Source organism: Antedon mediterranea, chromosome 7 (assembly GCF_964355755.1).
Source record: "Antedon mediterranea chromosome 7, ecAntMedi1.1, whole genome shotgun sequence".
NCBI classification, from domain to species: domain Eukaryota; kingdom Metazoa; phylum Echinodermata; class Crinoidea; order Comatulida; family Antedonidae; genus Antedon; species Antedon mediterranea.
In genome coordinates, this window is record NC_092676.1 from 11,124,851 (window position 1) to 11,143,514 (window position 18,664).

An 18,664-nucleotide genomic window follows, 5' to 3' on the forward strand; every position below is an offset into this window, starting at 1 on the left:
ATTCCATTAAAAAATTAGTTACAATACCATGAATATTATCATGCAACCTGAGTATTTATGATTGCCTTTATTGCACACATGTGTGTTAAGAAGTTACTCATACAAACAGTGGAGAGTTTAGGCCTATTGAAGTTGTGAACAACATGATTTTATGCTGTTTTATTTTCTTTTGAATACATAAAGATAGAATTAAAATAGATTTGAAAATGCACGTTAGTAGATATGTTTTACATATTAAAGGCAAAATTGATTAAAATATTTTGTAGAAACCTGTTTACTGATTTTGTCGAATTAAAACGAATTTAGTTGAGTAGAGGTGTTTTCGAGATGTGTACATACTGTTTATGATGATAATATACCCGCATACAATCATACAATGATTTTCTATCTCCGTCAATAGTTGTTTTTATTTGTTAACTTACAATTTTAGGTTATAAACAATATTTAATAGCTAGAATATACTTTTCAAATGTATTGCTTGACGGTTAATACGCCTTAGTAAAAAGCAGTCCACAACTATTTCAGTATGACATTTATAATTTTTATATATTATATGAAAATAATTTATTCACCTTCATTTTTGATGTTTTCAGGTTAATAAAACTTTAATTGTTGATTTAATTCTTTGTATAATTAGAAATAACATAGTAATAGAAGTAAACAAAAAATAAAACACTAATTATTTTGGCTAGTTATGTTTAAAACTATATAGTTCAACAGACTTCTCATTTCCATAACTATTTGAAACCAAGGTTTCCGTATCTTTCAAAACGTTTGGAGTGTCTTCATAATCATCTGTATCAGGAGGAGGTTTATAAAGTAGCAACGATGACGTAAATGCTGCTAAACTGACTAGTTTAAATGCCAGACCAATAAGTAGCAAGTTGCGACCCATGTCTGTGTTACTGTATAGCCAACAAGACCCCTTGTTACCACAATCATACTGCCACATCAGACAACTAGCATCAATAGCAAGACCGAACAGGATTGGGCCAGGAATTGTACCTGTAATACAAACAAATGTATAGAGAATATCAGATCAGATCAGATCAGATTCGATTTATTAAGTCATTCATACATACATAGTATAATGATAATTGTTTTCTTGGCAGAAAAACACAAGAAAAACAATACATACATAATATTTACATTCGTGATCAACTTGGAACTAACAACAACAACAAATACAACAGACCTAATGACCTATCTTTGAAACTCACTGTTGTATAGTCTAATAGCGCTAGGTAAGAATGAAAATGTATGTCTATTTGTTTTTACTGAAATTGTTGTTAATCTTCCAGATCTGGTAACTGCTAACTTATTATTGAAAATATGAGATTCATCAGCTAAAATACTATTTAATTTAGATATCATTCCATCATTACACATTTGTGTGATACCTTTAATTTCGACACCAGTAATTTTGCTTGCATTCCTAACTATTCTGTTTAACTTACTCAAATTTTTCTTTGTTGGACCATTTACCCAAACAGCTTAAAACATTGAATAACACTTTGATAAAAAAGAAATAAAGGATCAATCACGGCCTATACTATATTGTTTCAACTTCCTTAAGGAATACAGTCATTGAACACCTTTAACATACACTTTGCACGTATGTGTATCCCAACTTAGATTAGTATCTATCCAAACCCCTAAATATTTATGAGACTCTGGATTTTCAACATAATTTCCGTCAATAACAAGTGGAATGTGATTAACATTTTTTCTGAAGTCAAATATAAGCTCTTTGATTTTTTTAGAATTAATACACAAATAATTAGTATTACACCAATCTAAAACCCTTGTTACTTCTTATCTATATACAAATTCATCGTCTCCTGTAATAAGACCAGTCAAACACATGTCATCCGCAAACTTGATAATGTTACATGAATTAACATTACATCTTAAATCACTAACATATATTGAAAATAAAAGTGGGGATAACACACATCCTTGCGGTGTTCCAGTATTAGAGTCAATATAATTTGTATAAAAATTGTTAACCGTAACTCGTTGACTTCTACCAGTAATTGCTTATCCATGAACATAAATAAGGATTTTCATTCATTTTCATCAGCTTCCTCAATAGTACACTTGGCCGAATAGTATTGAAAGCGGAACTGTAGTCAATAAACAATGATCTTATCTAAGTGCTCATAGATTGGTTGTAAGAGACACAAAGTAGCATCCTCTACGCTTCTATTTGAACAATAAGCAAATTGGTATACTTAAAAACAATAGATTGGTTTAGCCCTATACTAAATTAAATTAAGTTAAAACCAGGAAAACGGTCCGCATATCGTCTATAAGGAAGTTCACGTACCAAATATCCGAGCAAATATCCATTGAACTCCCATACCAAAAGAACGCTGGTTTTCAGGTATACATCTGGAAGTAAACAGATGTATGTAACAAATTATCAATAATCATAACTTAATTTTATTGCGGTATAAACTGAATTGCAAAAAAAAAGTTTACAAAAGACAATGACATTAAATCTCATTTAAATCGTATAATTTTGTTTAAAGAAATCTATTAGCACCATATTGATTTGTGTGTGTATTATTCCACATTCATTACGACTAGGTAAAAATAACAAGTTATAAAAAGTGGTTATTGGAGTGCTGGGAAATTTGCTAACCTTAGTCCGTGTGTGTGTGTGGGGGGGGGGGGTGTAGATCACCAGCTGGTAAGGTCGGTCACAAAATTCACATATCACCCTGGGACCCCCAATTTCAAGAACGTCCTACCGACAGGTTGATACTAAGTTTGAAACTAGGTTAGGACGTCGGGATTAAAAGAACCACTGACAATACATTTTGCAAATAAAATGCATTTCAGACTTAACGTTAGTTTTAATAATATAATTAAGCAAAAGTGGTTTATTTAGTAACTAATTCTTATTTCACATCGTCCAATTCTTTATATGATTGTCTATTATTTGACAATAATGAATTAATTTGATTGATAAGAATCAAGTATTAAATATTAAAGTTACGAACCTTAACGTCGTTGATGTTGCTGGAATACTTGAAAAAAAGTTAAATACCATAATAACAAAAAAACCTAGCATGAACCATGGCAATGCATTGCAATCTGATGCACACTTTCCTACATTCACTTCAAGATCGATAGAACCTGTTGTCAAAGCAACACACGAACATTCGCCAAATGTCTACAGGTTGTAAAATAGCACACAATGCATACACTGACAATTCAGTTATCTTATTTAATGGCATTATATTAGTACAGTTAGTTGTATAGTTTAAAGACGGTTTACCGGTTATTGCTGCCTAATAGATAGATAGTCTCGTAGGCCTATAGTTGAAAAAAGAGCAGCAGTGACTATTTGTGTTATGCTTTACGCTTTACATCTAATTTTAGATGCACGTATTGACCATTTAGTACAAATTTGATAGTATTATATATATTTATTTATTTTAAAAAAGTTATATACAGTATACCGTAAAATCATGCATATTAAGCCCGAGAAAATTGTTTTGATTCATTTGTATATATTATATAAACGTACCTTTTCATCAATCGACGTTTTACATCCAGCATGGCAAGGATCGAAATATTCAATACCATTGCTTCCACAAACTGGGGAGAAGCTATCTACAATACACCCGCAGTTAACGTTGCAAGATGCAGTTAGATTAGATTGGTCTTTCATGAGCGTTCTGTAGAAAAAGTTCATTAATAACTATTGAAATCCATTAAATACTTATGGACAGTTTTATTTTTGTAGGAAAGATCTAAAATACCGATAAATAAGTTATATTTTAGTACGCATTATATTAAAAATACTATTGGAAACATATAACTTCAGATCCGGAAAAGATGTCCTATTATGGGAAATTTGTTCCAGTAATTTACCATTCATGTTAATGTTAGAAACTTGTCTTTTAAAATCTGAATTAGATATTGTATTTACATATAGTTATTGTAAGGCATTTGGCGCTAAAAATATGGTGGTTCAGAAATACGAATCTCAGTGTTTTTTTCTAGAAATTGTATTCGTTGTCAATTAACCGTTCCGGAAAACGATAACAAACTTATTCACTTATTAAATAACACACAGGTAGTATGGGAGGTGTTCGCTTACAAGCGATTCCACAAATAAACATCAGATGGAGCAGTATAACCCAGTTTTGGCTACTGATGGATACTGATGTCCCGTTATGTGTGGAGGGTTGAACATGTTTGTCGTAGATACCCATAATAATTAATGTTTTAAGAAACATACTTTAAGTACATCATTATTCAAATAATATGTTTTCTATGATTTACATAAGGACTTGTCTTGCTGACATTAGGCTGTTAATATTACAAACTGTGTATTTTACCCATTGCCATAATATGATTGATTGATTCCAGCTACAAGTTCTTGGGGACAAGAAATAAGTAACATAAATGCAATTAAGATAGTTGCCGTTGTATTGAGCATGCAGAATTTAAGTTTTCCAGGGACTTTTAGGTTCAATCTCTTGACTAAATATCCACCAAACACGGTACCACCTCCTGCAGCTGGAACGGCAGCTATACCTGGAAGAAAATGTTCAAAAATATGTATGTATTTAAATCGTATATTAGGTGAACTTGTTTATACCTCTTTTTCCGGTGGTGTTAGTGGTAGGTACCTACCTACAAGTGCTGCTGCTCTACCGGCTGTCTGAACAAATTGGTTTTCGACAAACTTTGGCATGAATGTTGCAAAGCCACTAAGAACCAGACCTTCAGAGCAAGCTGCTATGGTATTAAACATGAAAGTAGGATTGGTAACAAGATACTTGATTGCTTTTGGAAAATCTTTTGCAGATGAACCAAATCCTTCACGGGTAGTTTCTTCTTCCTTACTATCTGCATGTGCTTCAGATACCTTTTCAGCCCGGATTTTTTCAGTTGCTTCAGAAGAGAGAATATATTATACTGTCATTAAAATTACCAAATTAATAATTAATTCCATTGCAACAATGGTTTGACATTATTCATAAATATGTGTTACTGCTATAAGTGTAACACTAAGAACTAAACTTACTCGGCAACTCTCTAGGAAAACCACTTAATGGTAAGGCCGCAAGGAAAGCCAACACACCTCCAAGTAGGAAACCAATCCACCAGGCACCAACCCAAGCCGGGTCTCCAGGTTCAATTTCAAGACTGCAACAATATGTTTACAAATTTATTAGACAAATTTCATTATAGTACATTTTCTCATTTAGTAACAAAACCATGAGAATCGATCATTTGAACAAATGCAATGATTTACCCCAACGATTGTACTGTTTTCTGAGGGTCTAGTTATCAGCTTTGGGTGAATGGACGACCCTCATATTGTTGAAATAAATAAATATTACTGTTATGATTATTATATCGTTAATATACAAAAAACAATAACAAGGAACGTAACGTAAACAGAGAATTCCCGTTGTATTCAATGTGGTGCCGGCCTATTTATTTTTGTTTTGCAAAATCATATTTATATAAGATGCGCTACGTTCTTTGTATTATACAGTTATTTAATTTATTTATGATGTCTACGATTAGTTATGATGATATTCAATATTAAATAATACGAATATGATAATTAGATGATTTTATTGTTGATGATTTTTGGTTGATGGCGATAGCGATGATCATGTTGTGGATAAATGTATTATCTTGACATTGTGCAAACTAACTCTTCATCACTATTTCGGTTGAAGTCTGTATAAAATCCGAGTGTGTACCCTCCGATAAGGTATCCAATGGATGGTCCTATGATACTAGAACCATAAAATATTCCTGTAAACCAATAGAAATAATAATTGATGATTAGTACCACCGGTAAATCTGCTGTTTGTAATAATCGTTGGTTATATGTATTCCCATGTCATATTTGTAATAATTGTAGTATTTTTTTTTATGTCTGTCGCATTTGTAACAAACTTATCGTATGACACATTAAATAAATAAAAAGTTATTACAAAAGTGAGATATGCATTACAAAGTGAGACAGACCGACGATGATCAATCATTGATTTTGATGACCGGTAGATACCTTAAGAATAGTTTTCATTACTATTTTTAACGAATAGGCCTAGTGGTTGATATAATGTTTTGCGACGACCATTGTTAGCGAAATTAACCATTTGTTATGATTACCTGGGCGTACCCAAACTAAATATAATAACACATTTGTTTGTCAAGATGTTTATTTTGAATTACCAATTCATTTCATAATCTCACCTAAATAAAGACCTGATTGTCTTGCTGTTACGCTCTCATCCATCAATGCTGTTCCTAGAGTATATAAGGGCACAGCTCCAGTACCATGCAAAAGCTGCGCAAAAATAAACACGTAGATATAGTTTGAAAGCTTTGAGTCTGTGTTCTGATCACAATCTTGTTCGTACGGATCTCCACATAGAACCGATTCCGTTCCAACCACTGGCTCATACTTGCCTGTAGTAAAGTGAGGTAGTGCAAAAATAAACGATCCTGTACCCATTATCAATAATCCTATTGCAAGCCATTGCGGTTTGTGACCCCTTCCTCCAACATAAGTTACAAACAGTACAAGAACTGCGCATGCAAGGTCATATGAACTCGCAATGAATCCTGCATTTCTACTTGGCATCTCAAAACGTCTCTCAATCGTTGTATAACTAACGTTTGTAAAACCATTGATCACCATTCCCTGAACGGCAGTAAACAAACATAATGAAAAAAGCAACCACTTTGCGTTATTAAATCCTTGAAGCCAAGGTGGACGACACCTGAACCATCCCCAGCTCAATTCTTCATTCTCAGAGGTATGCTCACATTCCTTCTCTGGGCTTTTGTCCTTTCCTGTAGACGTTGACGGCTCCTCCTCATCATTCATTGGTGGTTTTGCAAAATCCGTTGATCCATGAGCATTTACTGAGATATCTTCAATATCCGTGTCTTGCGTATCGTATGGTGCGGTCATATCTATAATTTCAATTAATTAATTATTTGGTCATTTTATAAAATAGAACACACCATACGAAACAATTAGTTGACGACCCAATGTGTGCAATTAACCTCCGGTGTTTTGATGGACGAACTGTATTGATGTATTTATGCCTTCTACAGTTGAACTAAATTGGAATGTTTCCAATAATTATTTAGTTTAGTAGCATATCGTATTATACTAGTTAGAGGAGTTTAAGAGTGTACATGTTAACATTCATTACGTATGGTGATATTCTTGGGTTCTATTAGTTAAAGACCCCTTCCCTACGTTTTTTAGATCTAATTTAAGATCACAAACTACATTTAATGTAAAAATAATACTATATGGTCCAATTGCGATAACCTTTTTTCGCCTTTAAACGGTTAAAAATATGAAAAAATAAGTCGATTCTAATAATTATAGCGGCCCGCTATAAATTCCAAAATGCATTGCGCGCGGATTGATATTTAGTTTTTCTTCTGTAATTCACCCACTTTTCGATCGATCGTGAGGCCAAAACAAAAGCGAAAATACCGATTTTCCCCAATTTGTATCAACGGAGTCTGGCAAAAATAGAAAGACAATTAATGCAGCAACTATACAACATCAGGCTAGGTATATAGCTAGCATACGATGTTCGTACATTACCGATGTCTACCAGCTAGGCCTACAAAACTAAGCCTAGCTAGGCTATGCCTAAAGACCGTCCACGAGGTCATTCGTCGCGAGATACTTAGGTAGTGCATTGTTTCTCAAGGAAAGTAATAATAATAAAGTAATATATATGTATTATTTTCACAAAACGTCACAAATTGTAGGGAAGGGGTCTTTAAGAAATATAGTCACCCTAAACAAAAGATTATAACCTACAGTTTGCTTTTCATGGCATGATGTTTATGTTAACATTTAATATTATTATATATATTTTATTATTATTTATATTATTATTGGCGGTCATCTTGGATTTTACCTCCTTACATTTTTTTTAGAATATTAACTTCTTTATTTGGATTGACGCTTTTACAAACGTACAATAATACAAATACATAAAACAATACAATCAAAATAAACAAGAAATATATTAAAAGTTTATCGTATTTTTGATCTAATAGTGGAGCGTAAAACCATGCCTTTTATATAACTTTTACAAAAAAAAAACACGTTTTCACACCAAAGACAAAATTGGCAACAACAAAAACAAAATTAAATTTCATTACATTAGTCGGCCTCTCAAATAAAGTGTACACTTACTTTTTATTCTCTTAACTCAAACAACACCAATACAAATTCTTTTCCTTTTTGCATGTGAATGTCTCGCTCCTGGAATATGATTAGGATTAAGAAGTATGCATGTCATCGGGTGTTTACTGGGCGTTAGTTACCCCAATTGTTATCGGTAACCTTTGGTAAAGCATATACATTATGCTATCTCCGATTTTTGAGGTCGTTATAATAGCCAATTAAGTATTTATTTAGTTAAATGTTTATTTAAAGCAAAACGTGATTGATTGTATGAGTGACCTTAGTATCATATTATAATAATCTATATATATATTTACGTAAGGGCTGTAAAGTCTGGTGTTAAACGAAAGAAATGAGACAGAGAGACAACCATGTAAGTTACGATAAGTACAAGTGTTTAATGGCAAAACAACACGTCCTTTATATACAGTAATATCTAGCACGCCACCACTCAGGTGTGTATGCAAATTGGGGTCTAGCGCCACCATATTACATCCCCCTTATCGACAAAAATAGAAAGTTTTTTTTTAGATTTTTAGAATATAAACATTTAGAATATATAACAACATCCCCTTCACAGCAAACTTGAAACAACATACTAGCAAAATATCATACAGTAAAAAAAAAAAAATTAAGTTATAAATGTTCGCAATATCGTTACAATTTTGAGGTAGTCGTAGTTCGTATCATGGTTTATATCGATCAGGGATTTTCACTTCCCGTCCGGACCTTGTACGAATTATAGGTTGTTCTGGTTCGATCTCAGTTCTGTTCACATCTGGTTTATCCTGTGGGTCTGGGTTGAGAGGTTTGTTAGGTACGGTTGCTTCTTGTAGTACAGGCGTACTGACTGGTATTTCTCGGATGTGTTGTCAGAGTCATTGGTGTTGGTTAGGCTTATCTTTGTTGGTAGACTGCATTTCAATTTTCTTCCCATTAATAATTGAGCTGGACTGGGAAGAGATTGACTAACTGGTGAAGAAGTGCAAGTTCATAATCGGTTGACGATTGTTTAGCTTTCTTTAATATTGATTTTACCGTCCGTATTTGACGTTCGATGTACCCATTACCTTGGGGTCGTCTGGGTGAAGAAGTTGTATGATCGAAACTCCAGGCTTTAGCAAATTCTTTGAACACGAAACTGGAAAAATGCGGGCCATTATCGCTTACAACTTTAGATGGAACGCCATGTTTGCCAAATACTTGCTTGAAAACATCGATGACGACTCTGCTTGGACTAGATTCAGGTAGTTTGCGAATGATCGGATACTTCGAGTAATAGTCAGATATAATTAGCCATTGATGATCGTCGAACGTAAACAAATCAGCTCCAAGTACGCTCCATGGTTTAGTTGGTATGTCATGTTGCAGGAGAGGCTCGGACATTTGTGATGGTTGGTGCTGTTGACATATAGAGCATGATTGAACTAATTGGTCAATGTTTTTATTGATGTTCGGCCAAAATACAGTGTCCTTAGCAAGTAGTTTTGTTTTTTCTTGACCAAGGTGGGCGGTATGTAATTGTAGCAGTATATCACGTTGCATAGTTGAGGGTATTACGATGCGTTGAGCTTTAAGCACAAGGCCGTTGTCGGTTGACATCTCGTCTCTGTAACTCCAATATGGTCGCATATCTGTTGGTAACTGTTTGATGTTTTCCGGCCAACCATTGGTGATGATGCCTTTAAGTTGGTTTAGGATTGGGTTTTCGGTGGTTTGTTGTTGAAGTTGAGTTACTTTTTTTGTGGAGAAACGAACAAGATCAACACGTACATCCAAATCAATGATTTGATTATTATTCATATTAGGCAAACGTGATAAGCCATCGGCAAGTTGATTTTTGACTCCTGGTAAATGTTCAATAGTAAAATTATATCCTTGTAATCTGATCAGCATCCGTTGTAATCTAGGAGGTGCAGATGTTAGTGTTTATTTGTTATCATTATCAATGGCTTATGATCCGTAATAACGTGGAAACTTCGTCCAAATAAAAAGGTGTGAAATCGTTGTACTCCAAATACAATGGATAATAGTTCTCGCTCGATACATGCATAACGTTGTTCAGTGTCTGTAAGGCTTTTACTTGCATAAGTAATTGGTTTGAGTTGATCGTTACAATCATATTGTAACAGTGTTGCCCCTAATCCACGTATGCTTGCGTCGCATTGAAGGATGACAGGTTTGTTTACATCATAATATTGTAGTAACGTTGTTTCGGAAACTTCGCGTTTTAAAGCTTCAAATGCTTTTGCATGATGTGTTTCCCAAAGGAACTCAACGTCCTTCTTAAGTAGATCTCTCAACACTGTTGTTTTCGTGCTGAAGTCTTTAATGAAACACGAGAGGTAAGTCATAGTTCCAAGAAATTGTTGAAGTTCTGTTTTTTTTTGTAGGCTCAGGCATAGCTCTTAAGTCTTGAACTTTCTTGGGGTCTGGTTTAATTCCCTTATTGGTATAAACGTTACCAAAGAATGTTATATTATCTTGTTTGATGTGACATTTGGTCGAGTTTAAAACGAGGCCGGTTTGTTCTGCAACTTTCATGAAGTTAATCAGGTTAGCATCATGTTCTTGTTCAGTGGAACCAAATACTGCTATGTCGTCTGCAATTCCACAAACACCTTTGCATTTTCCCAATGATTCGATCCATCTCAAGCTGAAATATATCCTGGCTCACAGACAATCCGAAAGGCAAACGCTGGAAGCAATAGCGTCCAAAGGGTGTTTGGAAAGTGGTAAGTTTCTGGCTGTCGTGATCTAACTTTACTGACCAATAACCAGCTTTGGCATCGAGTTTGGAAAAAAACTTTGCGTTGGCGAATCTATGATTTATTTCTTCAAGTGTCGGAATTCTGTGTTGCGGACGGACAAGTGCCATGTTTAAATATTTAGGGTCCAAACAAACACGAATGCTACCATCTGTTTTTGTCACATACGTTAGTGAACTTACCCACTCTGTTGGCTCTTCAATTGGCTTTATGATATTTAACTGCTCCATCTTTGAAAGTTCAGCCTTTATCATTTCCTTTAAAGCAATAGGTGTACGTCTCGGTGCATGCATTCGATTGGGAACGTTAGGATCAACAACAAGCTTGTGTATCGTTTTGAATTCACCAATACGATCAAACTGGTCAGGGTAAAGTTTAATAAGTTCTTCGATGTTATTAACTACGGGATTGTATTTGGTTGGTATGTTGTTGATATTACAGTGCAGTGTTACAATGCGGAGTTGTTCGCATGTTGGAAGACCGATTACAGCTGGGCCTGGAACATCAACAACAAAAAATGTGGTATTCAACCATGTAGAGTTCTCGTAACAGCAATGTATTCTTGTTGTACCAAAACATTTTATTTTTGTATCGTTGTAAGCCGTCAAAACGTTCTGCGTGGCTTCCAATGCATTTGGTTGTGGGTAGCCTTTTGTATTCAAATTGTACGGGAACATGTGACGGTATGTTCTAAGTGGGAGCGTGTTTGCTTGTGCGCCACATTCATTTAGACTAGACAAAAAGTAGTGAGCCCTCTAGCGGTCATTTGTGATTTCTGAGATTCATCGAAGCGCGACAACATCACCCGGAAATGATGTGAATTTAAAATTTTAATAGGGTTAAACTCTTTTAACCAATTGAAAGCCTTAAATTATAGTTCCTTATGAATAATTCATGACAATAATTAAAGCAAGGGTTGAAGAAGCATGTGACTTGGTTTTTGGAACAGGATAGCAGTTATGATCGTGTCAGGTAATCATTGAATTTGCTCTTCTTTTTGTTAGATTTTATACGGTTTTTATCAATAATAATATTGTACATTTTTACGAGACCATAAAAAAATTCCTCAATTTTTGAGTAAACGAGTGACTAAATAAAAAGTTACTATGTAATGTAAATATTCGTTTGACAAAAAATGGGCATGTTGATATTTTCAGGTATTTTTTAAATGGCGATTTAAATAGGTAAACAAATCACATGTATAACGGTGGTTTGTGCGAAGCTGGGCCTAGCCTTGATGGTCCAACGCGTACTGTGTGTTAATCAATGCGTATAGATACACACGTAGTCGTTTAGGCCAATTTTTTACATGTTTATTTATTAATATTAGGCCCCATTCTCATTTATTTTAATTAATGTACTGAATGTACCACACTTTACAACTCTATATAAATTAGATTTTGTACTTGTATTAAATTCAAACGTTTTATGGGATTTAAAACATTAAGCTAGGCCTCGTAGTAGGCCTAGGACCACATGTTAGGTTTTTCAGCCTAATTTATCATGCAGTATACCTCTAGCCCATCTTTCAAATACATATTTAAATTAAGATACTTTTTATATTTCTATATTTTTTATAGGATCTGACTCCAGAAAACATGTGCATCACTTGAAAGCGGCTATTTATGGACAGCATGTTGACATTCAAAAAAATTTGACCAGCTCTTATTAATTAAATGTCTTTTAAATTAAAGGTTTTCATTATAATGAAATGTACGGTGACAGAAATTTAAATGATTCTCATAATTGAGGTTTCTCATAGATTTAATATTGAAGGTAAATAAATAAAGCTGTTTGTTATTCTTGCCTTTAGAAATAAACATGTTGTTAGTACTATATTATTAGGCCTAGGCCATTATACAAATTAAAACTAAAAAATACAATAATCATATTTAAGGCCTACACAGCAGTACCTTACTTGATTTGATTTTTTTCAAATATTTAATTGATGAAATAAATGAGTTTGACTTTTCAATTAGTTGCCATTTTATTAGTTTCTGTGTGTTTTTATTTATATTCTTAAAATAATTGTATACAACAACTTTAAAGTATTGCGAAGAAGTGATCAAATTATAGTAGGCCTATTTGTATGTTATTGTCGCTTAAAATTATGCAGTTAAAGTATTTGATTTTAGGGTGACAGAAACGGTTAGGCAAGAAAAGAAATAAATTTGGGAATTTTGTTATGCGGTAAAAACAATTAAACATAATTTACCCCTAATGCATGTAAATGTAGAAAACATTGCTTATGTTAGCGCGACCGAAACTCGCTACTGGGAATAGAGCCTGCAAAAGCGACGCGTACACACCTACTCGGGCACCGGCGGAGCGCGATCGAAAGTAAATATACCCGATTTCAAATGATCATAAAATTCTTTTAAAAAATATCAACATTTTGATTTTTTGAGGATTAAAAGTAAAGATATTGAAATTTAACATGCTATTTACAAATATGTATTTAAAAATTCGGAAACAATTTTAGCGTGATATTAAAACAAACTTTTTAGAGTTCCGCGATTTCCTACGCAGGATTTGTTTGTTTTCATTGTTAATGGGCGAATGTTACCTAAACTAGAATCGTTATAAATCTTTTAAATTTGTATTATAAGTAATTTCTTTAGTATTCTTAGTAACATCGAATGTCTCTAATTAACTAGCAGTTATTTATACTAACTATTGTTCAATAATAAGCGTGTATGAAGTGAAAATCTATAGTAATAATGTTCTTAGTCAGTTCGTCTCGCTCGCGTGAAGTCTTCGGGTTTCTCAATACAATTCTCAGCGGTAAGATAGGCTCGCGCTAATGTTTAAATCAAAAGCGCTCTCAAAACACTTTTTGTCCAAAATTCGCAATATGACGTGAGTGTGGCGCCAGTATCAACTTTTAATTGTAAGTTATGCGTGCCTGGTCTGCCGTCAAGTTTTACTTTGAGATTTGCGAAAGCTTCGTCTCGGGGTTTCGGTCCGTCTTGGAAACAGAAACTGGATACTTGTATAGAGGAGAAAGAAAATGATTCAAATTGCGTATTCATGCAATCAGTATCGTTATCATCAGTATGCGTCTGTTCAGACTGTTCCAAATAATGTACATTTCTATTATATCCATAAGGGCGGTTGCGTTGGTATCCACCCCGTTGTCTTGGGGATTGACCCCGTCGGTAACGTTGGTGGTTTTGAGCATAATTAGTTCTATATTTTGGTCGACTACGATGATCTTTAAATTTACTGGTTAGACAAAACTTAGCCCAATGGCCATTCTTACCACATGCTCTACATACGTCATCACGAGCAGGACAGTCCTGACGGTCTAAACGGTGATCTGTGCCACAATTCCTACATTTTTGTTGTTGGTAGAATAGTGATGAAACGTTAGCGATTTGTCCTTGCCCATGCATAGATTGTAGTTCACTTATATGGGCGGCGGAGGCTTCGTAACTCCGACCAAGTTTGAGCGCGTCTTGAACATTAAATCCTTTTGGTTTGTTCATTAGATCTTTCTGTAATTCCGGTATGGGAGTACTGGCAATTATCTGCTCTATCAATCGCTCATTCAATTCACTATCGTTAAAATCACGTTTCAGAGCAAGCAATTTGCATCGGTTAATAAACTCATCCAACGACTCCCCTTGTTTTTGTGTGTATTTCCTTAGCTTCAATCGACAAATACGAAAGTTTTCTGAAGGTTCTAATTGCTCAAGAAATTTCTTGAAAATAGTAGCTGGCTCCTTTCGCTGCTCTTCCGTTAATGTCCATGTATTATATCTGCGAAGACCTTCTTCGCCTACGGCAAGAAGTATCAAAGGGACTTGTCGATCTGCGTCTGTACCTTTGACTTGGAAATATAATTCAACACGTTGTTGAAATAACTTAAACGAATCTGCCGCATTTGGCGAGCTCCAATCAAAACGTGGAACGTGTTCAGTCATTGTTGACACGAGATATATACAATACCGGCTGTACTACCGTGGTGGTATGCTGGCTGTGTTGTGTTTATTTCGGCCTAGCATGCACAGAAACGGCTATTAATTGTTGCGTTTTGTCTTCACTGGTTATGTTTAAAAAAAAAGTAAAGATACGTAATCCTACTTCTGACACCATGTAAAGTCTGGTGTTAAACGAAAGAAATGAGACAGAGAGACAACCATGTAAGTTACGATAAGTACAAGTGTTTAATGGCAAAACAACACGTCCTTTATATACAGTAATACCTAGCACGCCACCACTCAAGTGTGTATGCAAATTGGGGTCTAGCGCCACCATATTACAGGGCAACATTCACTAAATCGCGTGTTTACTCGGTGGTATATAAAGTTGGTTCGTACTTTCGGTACTGATTTTAACCACCTGATGTAACCCTGTTTACTAATTAAATTGAGTTAGATAATTAGTCATTGACAATTATAACGAATTTAGGTTCAACGATTTGCCCCAAATAGGGTGTTTTCCGATCGTGGTAGGCTATACACTAATGGATGTCCATCTTTCATAATACGAGGATGCTTCGCATTTACCTATCTCGTCCTACGATAATTGTTTTAATAGCTGAAAAACGGTTGAACAGCTCGAGTACAGCATAATAATGTTGAATATACGTTTATACAAATGTATTGATTTCCGATGAATGGAACATTCCAATCTCTCAGTCTCCCAGTTTGGTTTAACACAAGTAGGTAAATTTATGAGCCCTTGGTAACAAGGTAAATGTATGGGCCCTTGGAGAATAAACTTAAAACCGTAAGATATAGTATTGCAATACTTTGACAATACTGTAAATACGTATTAACTATTTTTGGTCTCCATTTGAATCGAAAATGTCTTACTGTAAGTGTTTGGTACTGTTAGATATATAAACACATATACAAACTAGAAAGCCACTCCGAGAGTGCATACCTCCGCCTACTGTAAAATTCTCCTACATAAGATTTCTCCGGTAAAAAAAAAATATATATATATTTGTGTGTGTCTTAATGCTGTTTGTGATTTAGGCTAATTTCACTACAAGCCGGCTTTTGAAAAATTCTGTCCTATCTTTTAACAGTATCAGGTCTGAAAAGTATACTAAAAAGTGGTCCCAAAATTTAATGGAATGGTCCTTGACCACATATCTATCTGTATATTCATTTTAGTAAAGATCTTGTAATTACTTTTTGAGTAATCCTGCTAACAAACAAATGAAAACACTCAGAAACTGAGTGAAGTACTTGGCAAAATATATCCACTGATTGGGAGCATGTTGAAAGATAAATTTGTTTGCTTTATGTAATAGCTTTACATTGTTAAAAGCCTGCTGGTGTTAATAATTTGTTTAAATACTTTTTAATACAAACAATCCCGGCATTGCAATAATGACCTTTCTAAACTCAAGATTGACCAGAATAATGGTAGAGGAGTGTTTTGAAGCTGTGCCGATTTTCGGCGCCTCTGCCTTAACCCATGTAGTAAGCTTAACCGCTCGGCCAGTCGACTAATATTTAGGTCCATGTCAAAGAATGTCCATGTTAAAAGAATACAGAGTGTGCTATTTAATATATCGATGGAAGATAAGCTTTTGTGACATGACCAATATATCAATTTTCCTGAAAATCAACAGGCATGTTCTGACAGCAAGTATATACCTATGCACAGAATTAAATAAAACGTGACTAAAAAAACTAATTATAAACTAACAATAGCCTCATTTGACTAACAATGGAACAGCAACGCGAAAAACAAGCGGGTGGATTTTCAAAGAAAAAGGTTTTTTTAAAACTAGTCGTATTAAAAATCTGGTACATTAAATCAAGTTATGTTTTAAAATTACAAATCACAAATTATAACCATTGCCTCTTGTCCAAAAATCTTTTAACACTAGCCGGTCTGAAAATAATATCATTTTTGTTATTTGTGAAGTTATTAATAAACCAATTTTGTTGATTTTCAATAGGCATGGTCTGAAAGTATATACCTATCTACACCCAAAAATTCAAATTGATATTTGAAAACTGTAGGCGTTATCGTGCTAACAAACAAACATGCATACAAACAAAGTAAATACTATACTTGGCAAAATTTTATTTTGCCAAATAACAAACACACGCCACCGATTACATATACCTCCTTGGCGGAGGTAAATAAAATTGATTACTGTGAGTGTGGGTAGGCCCTACTGTTAGATTATAAACACATAATATATACAAATTAACTTTATTACTATTACAGTTGCTTCTCAAAGTTTGTATTAATTAATAATTAATAATTCCCAAAAAAAAATATAAACGTCGTAGTGGTGTATCGTTACATTTACTATTTCAATCGACTATGATAGGCTACTGCATTTAATCAATAAATATGGAAAACTTGAACAAAAATGTAAGCAAAGGTTTTTTGGTTTTAATTGAATGGCCATGTTGTCCTGATCACACACCATACAAACATAAAAATTATCATAAACTGTTCATAACAGGTGAATATGTAAATTATGAAGGGGAATACTACCTACTATACAGTACAATGTTTTTCAGAAAAAATTGAGCAATTTCATTCAGGTATCCATGTATCTCCCATAAACGGAATGTACGGCTCAAAGAGAATCCAGAAGTTACCCTTGGTTCATTTTGGCAAATCCATATGGGTTCCTTAAGGATTGAGGGTTGTTACGGGCTCGCTCGTTAGGCTGAAACCAACAATAAGAACATAACAAAACACGTTGTAGTTGTCGTCCGTCTTTATTCCTCTCTCCCCTTTACTCTAGAGGGCTCACTTCCATGTGACAAACCCATCACACACCCCCACTTAAAGAAAGTTTGATATGATTAAACTTATAACTGTTTACTATAACATCTTAAATCTTTTCTTATACAGTAGTTATTTTAACAGGTCGTTGATATGAATTTACTTCAACTGCTTCTTTAAAATTTCACAAGTTCTAATGACTTTACTTTAAATCCGTGTATGCCATTATGCATCACTCTATCACAACTAACATATTATAATTAAATAAACACTCTTAAAATCAACAAAACTTTTACAATCATTTCATGCATGTTTTATCTAAACTCTTGACAAAGCGTCAGCTACAACATTGTCTTTTCCTCTGACATGATGAATTTCCAGATTCATTTCTTGAAATGCCAAACTCCATCTCAACAAGCGTTGATTCTTGTCCTTCATTCTTGCCAAGAACGTTAATGGGTTGTGGTCAGTCCAAACTACAATTGGAAACGGAGTAGATCCAAGATACACTTCAAAGTGCTTTAACGCTGACATCAAAGCTAATGTTTCCTTCTCAACAGTAGAATAACGCTTCTCATGCTGGTTGAATTTTCTCGAGTAGAAACACACAGGCTTGTCAACACCATTCTCGTCTGTTTGCACCAACACAGCACCAGAACCAACATCACTGGCATCAATCATTAACGAGAACTGTTTATCAAATTGTGGAGCCATCAACACCGGTTCGTTTGATAACCATCGCTTTAACTTTAATGAACGCATTATTGCATTCCTCCAACCACACAAAGCTCGCATTCTTTTTCAGTAGATTCGTTAATGGAGCTACAAGCGTTGAGAAACTTCTGCAAAAACGTCGATAAAACCCAGCCATTCCCAGGAACCGCATTAACTCCCGCTTACTCTTTGGAACTGGGAAATCACAGACTGCCTTAATCTTAGCACTTAATGGTTTTACTTTTCCGCAACCAACTTTATG

General features: G+C 34.4%; 1 protein-coding gene across 1 annotated transcript; it reads right to left on the reverse strand.

Moving 5' to 3' along the window:
- Positions 1–688: 688 nt before the first annotated feature.
- LOC140054805 (solute carrier organic anion transporter family member 4A1-like) lies at positions 689–6,961 on the reverse strand. Its single transcript, XM_072099899.1, has 9 exons — positions 6,238–6,961; positions 5,691–5,793; positions 5,048–5,169; positions 4,654–4,914; positions 4,356–4,554; positions 3,539–3,689; positions 3,009–3,181; positions 2,330–2,394; positions 689–1,005 (listed from the first exon to the last, which is right to left on the reverse strand). Exons 1-9 carry the CDS (start codon positions 6,959–6,961, stop codon positions 689–691), a joined length of 2,115 nt encoding a protein of 704 aa, XP_071956000.1.
- Between the last annotated feature and the right edge of the window lie 11,703 nt (positions 6,962–18,664).

Excerpts from the sequence above, each read along its gene's own strand:
- LOC140054805 (XM_072099899.1), bottom strand. The coding sequence starts at position 6,961 with ATGACCGCACCATACGATACGCAAGACACGGATATTGAAGATATCTCA. Across the intron at positions 5,794-6,237 it reads ACAATCAGGTCTTTATTTAG|GAATATTTTATGGTTCTAGT; the intron begins GTGAGATTATGA and ends ATTGGTTTACAG. Across the intron at positions 3,182-3,538 it reads AAACGTCGATTGATGAAAAG|ACATTTGGCGAATGTTCGTG; the intron begins GTACGTTTATAT and ends TACAACCTGTAG.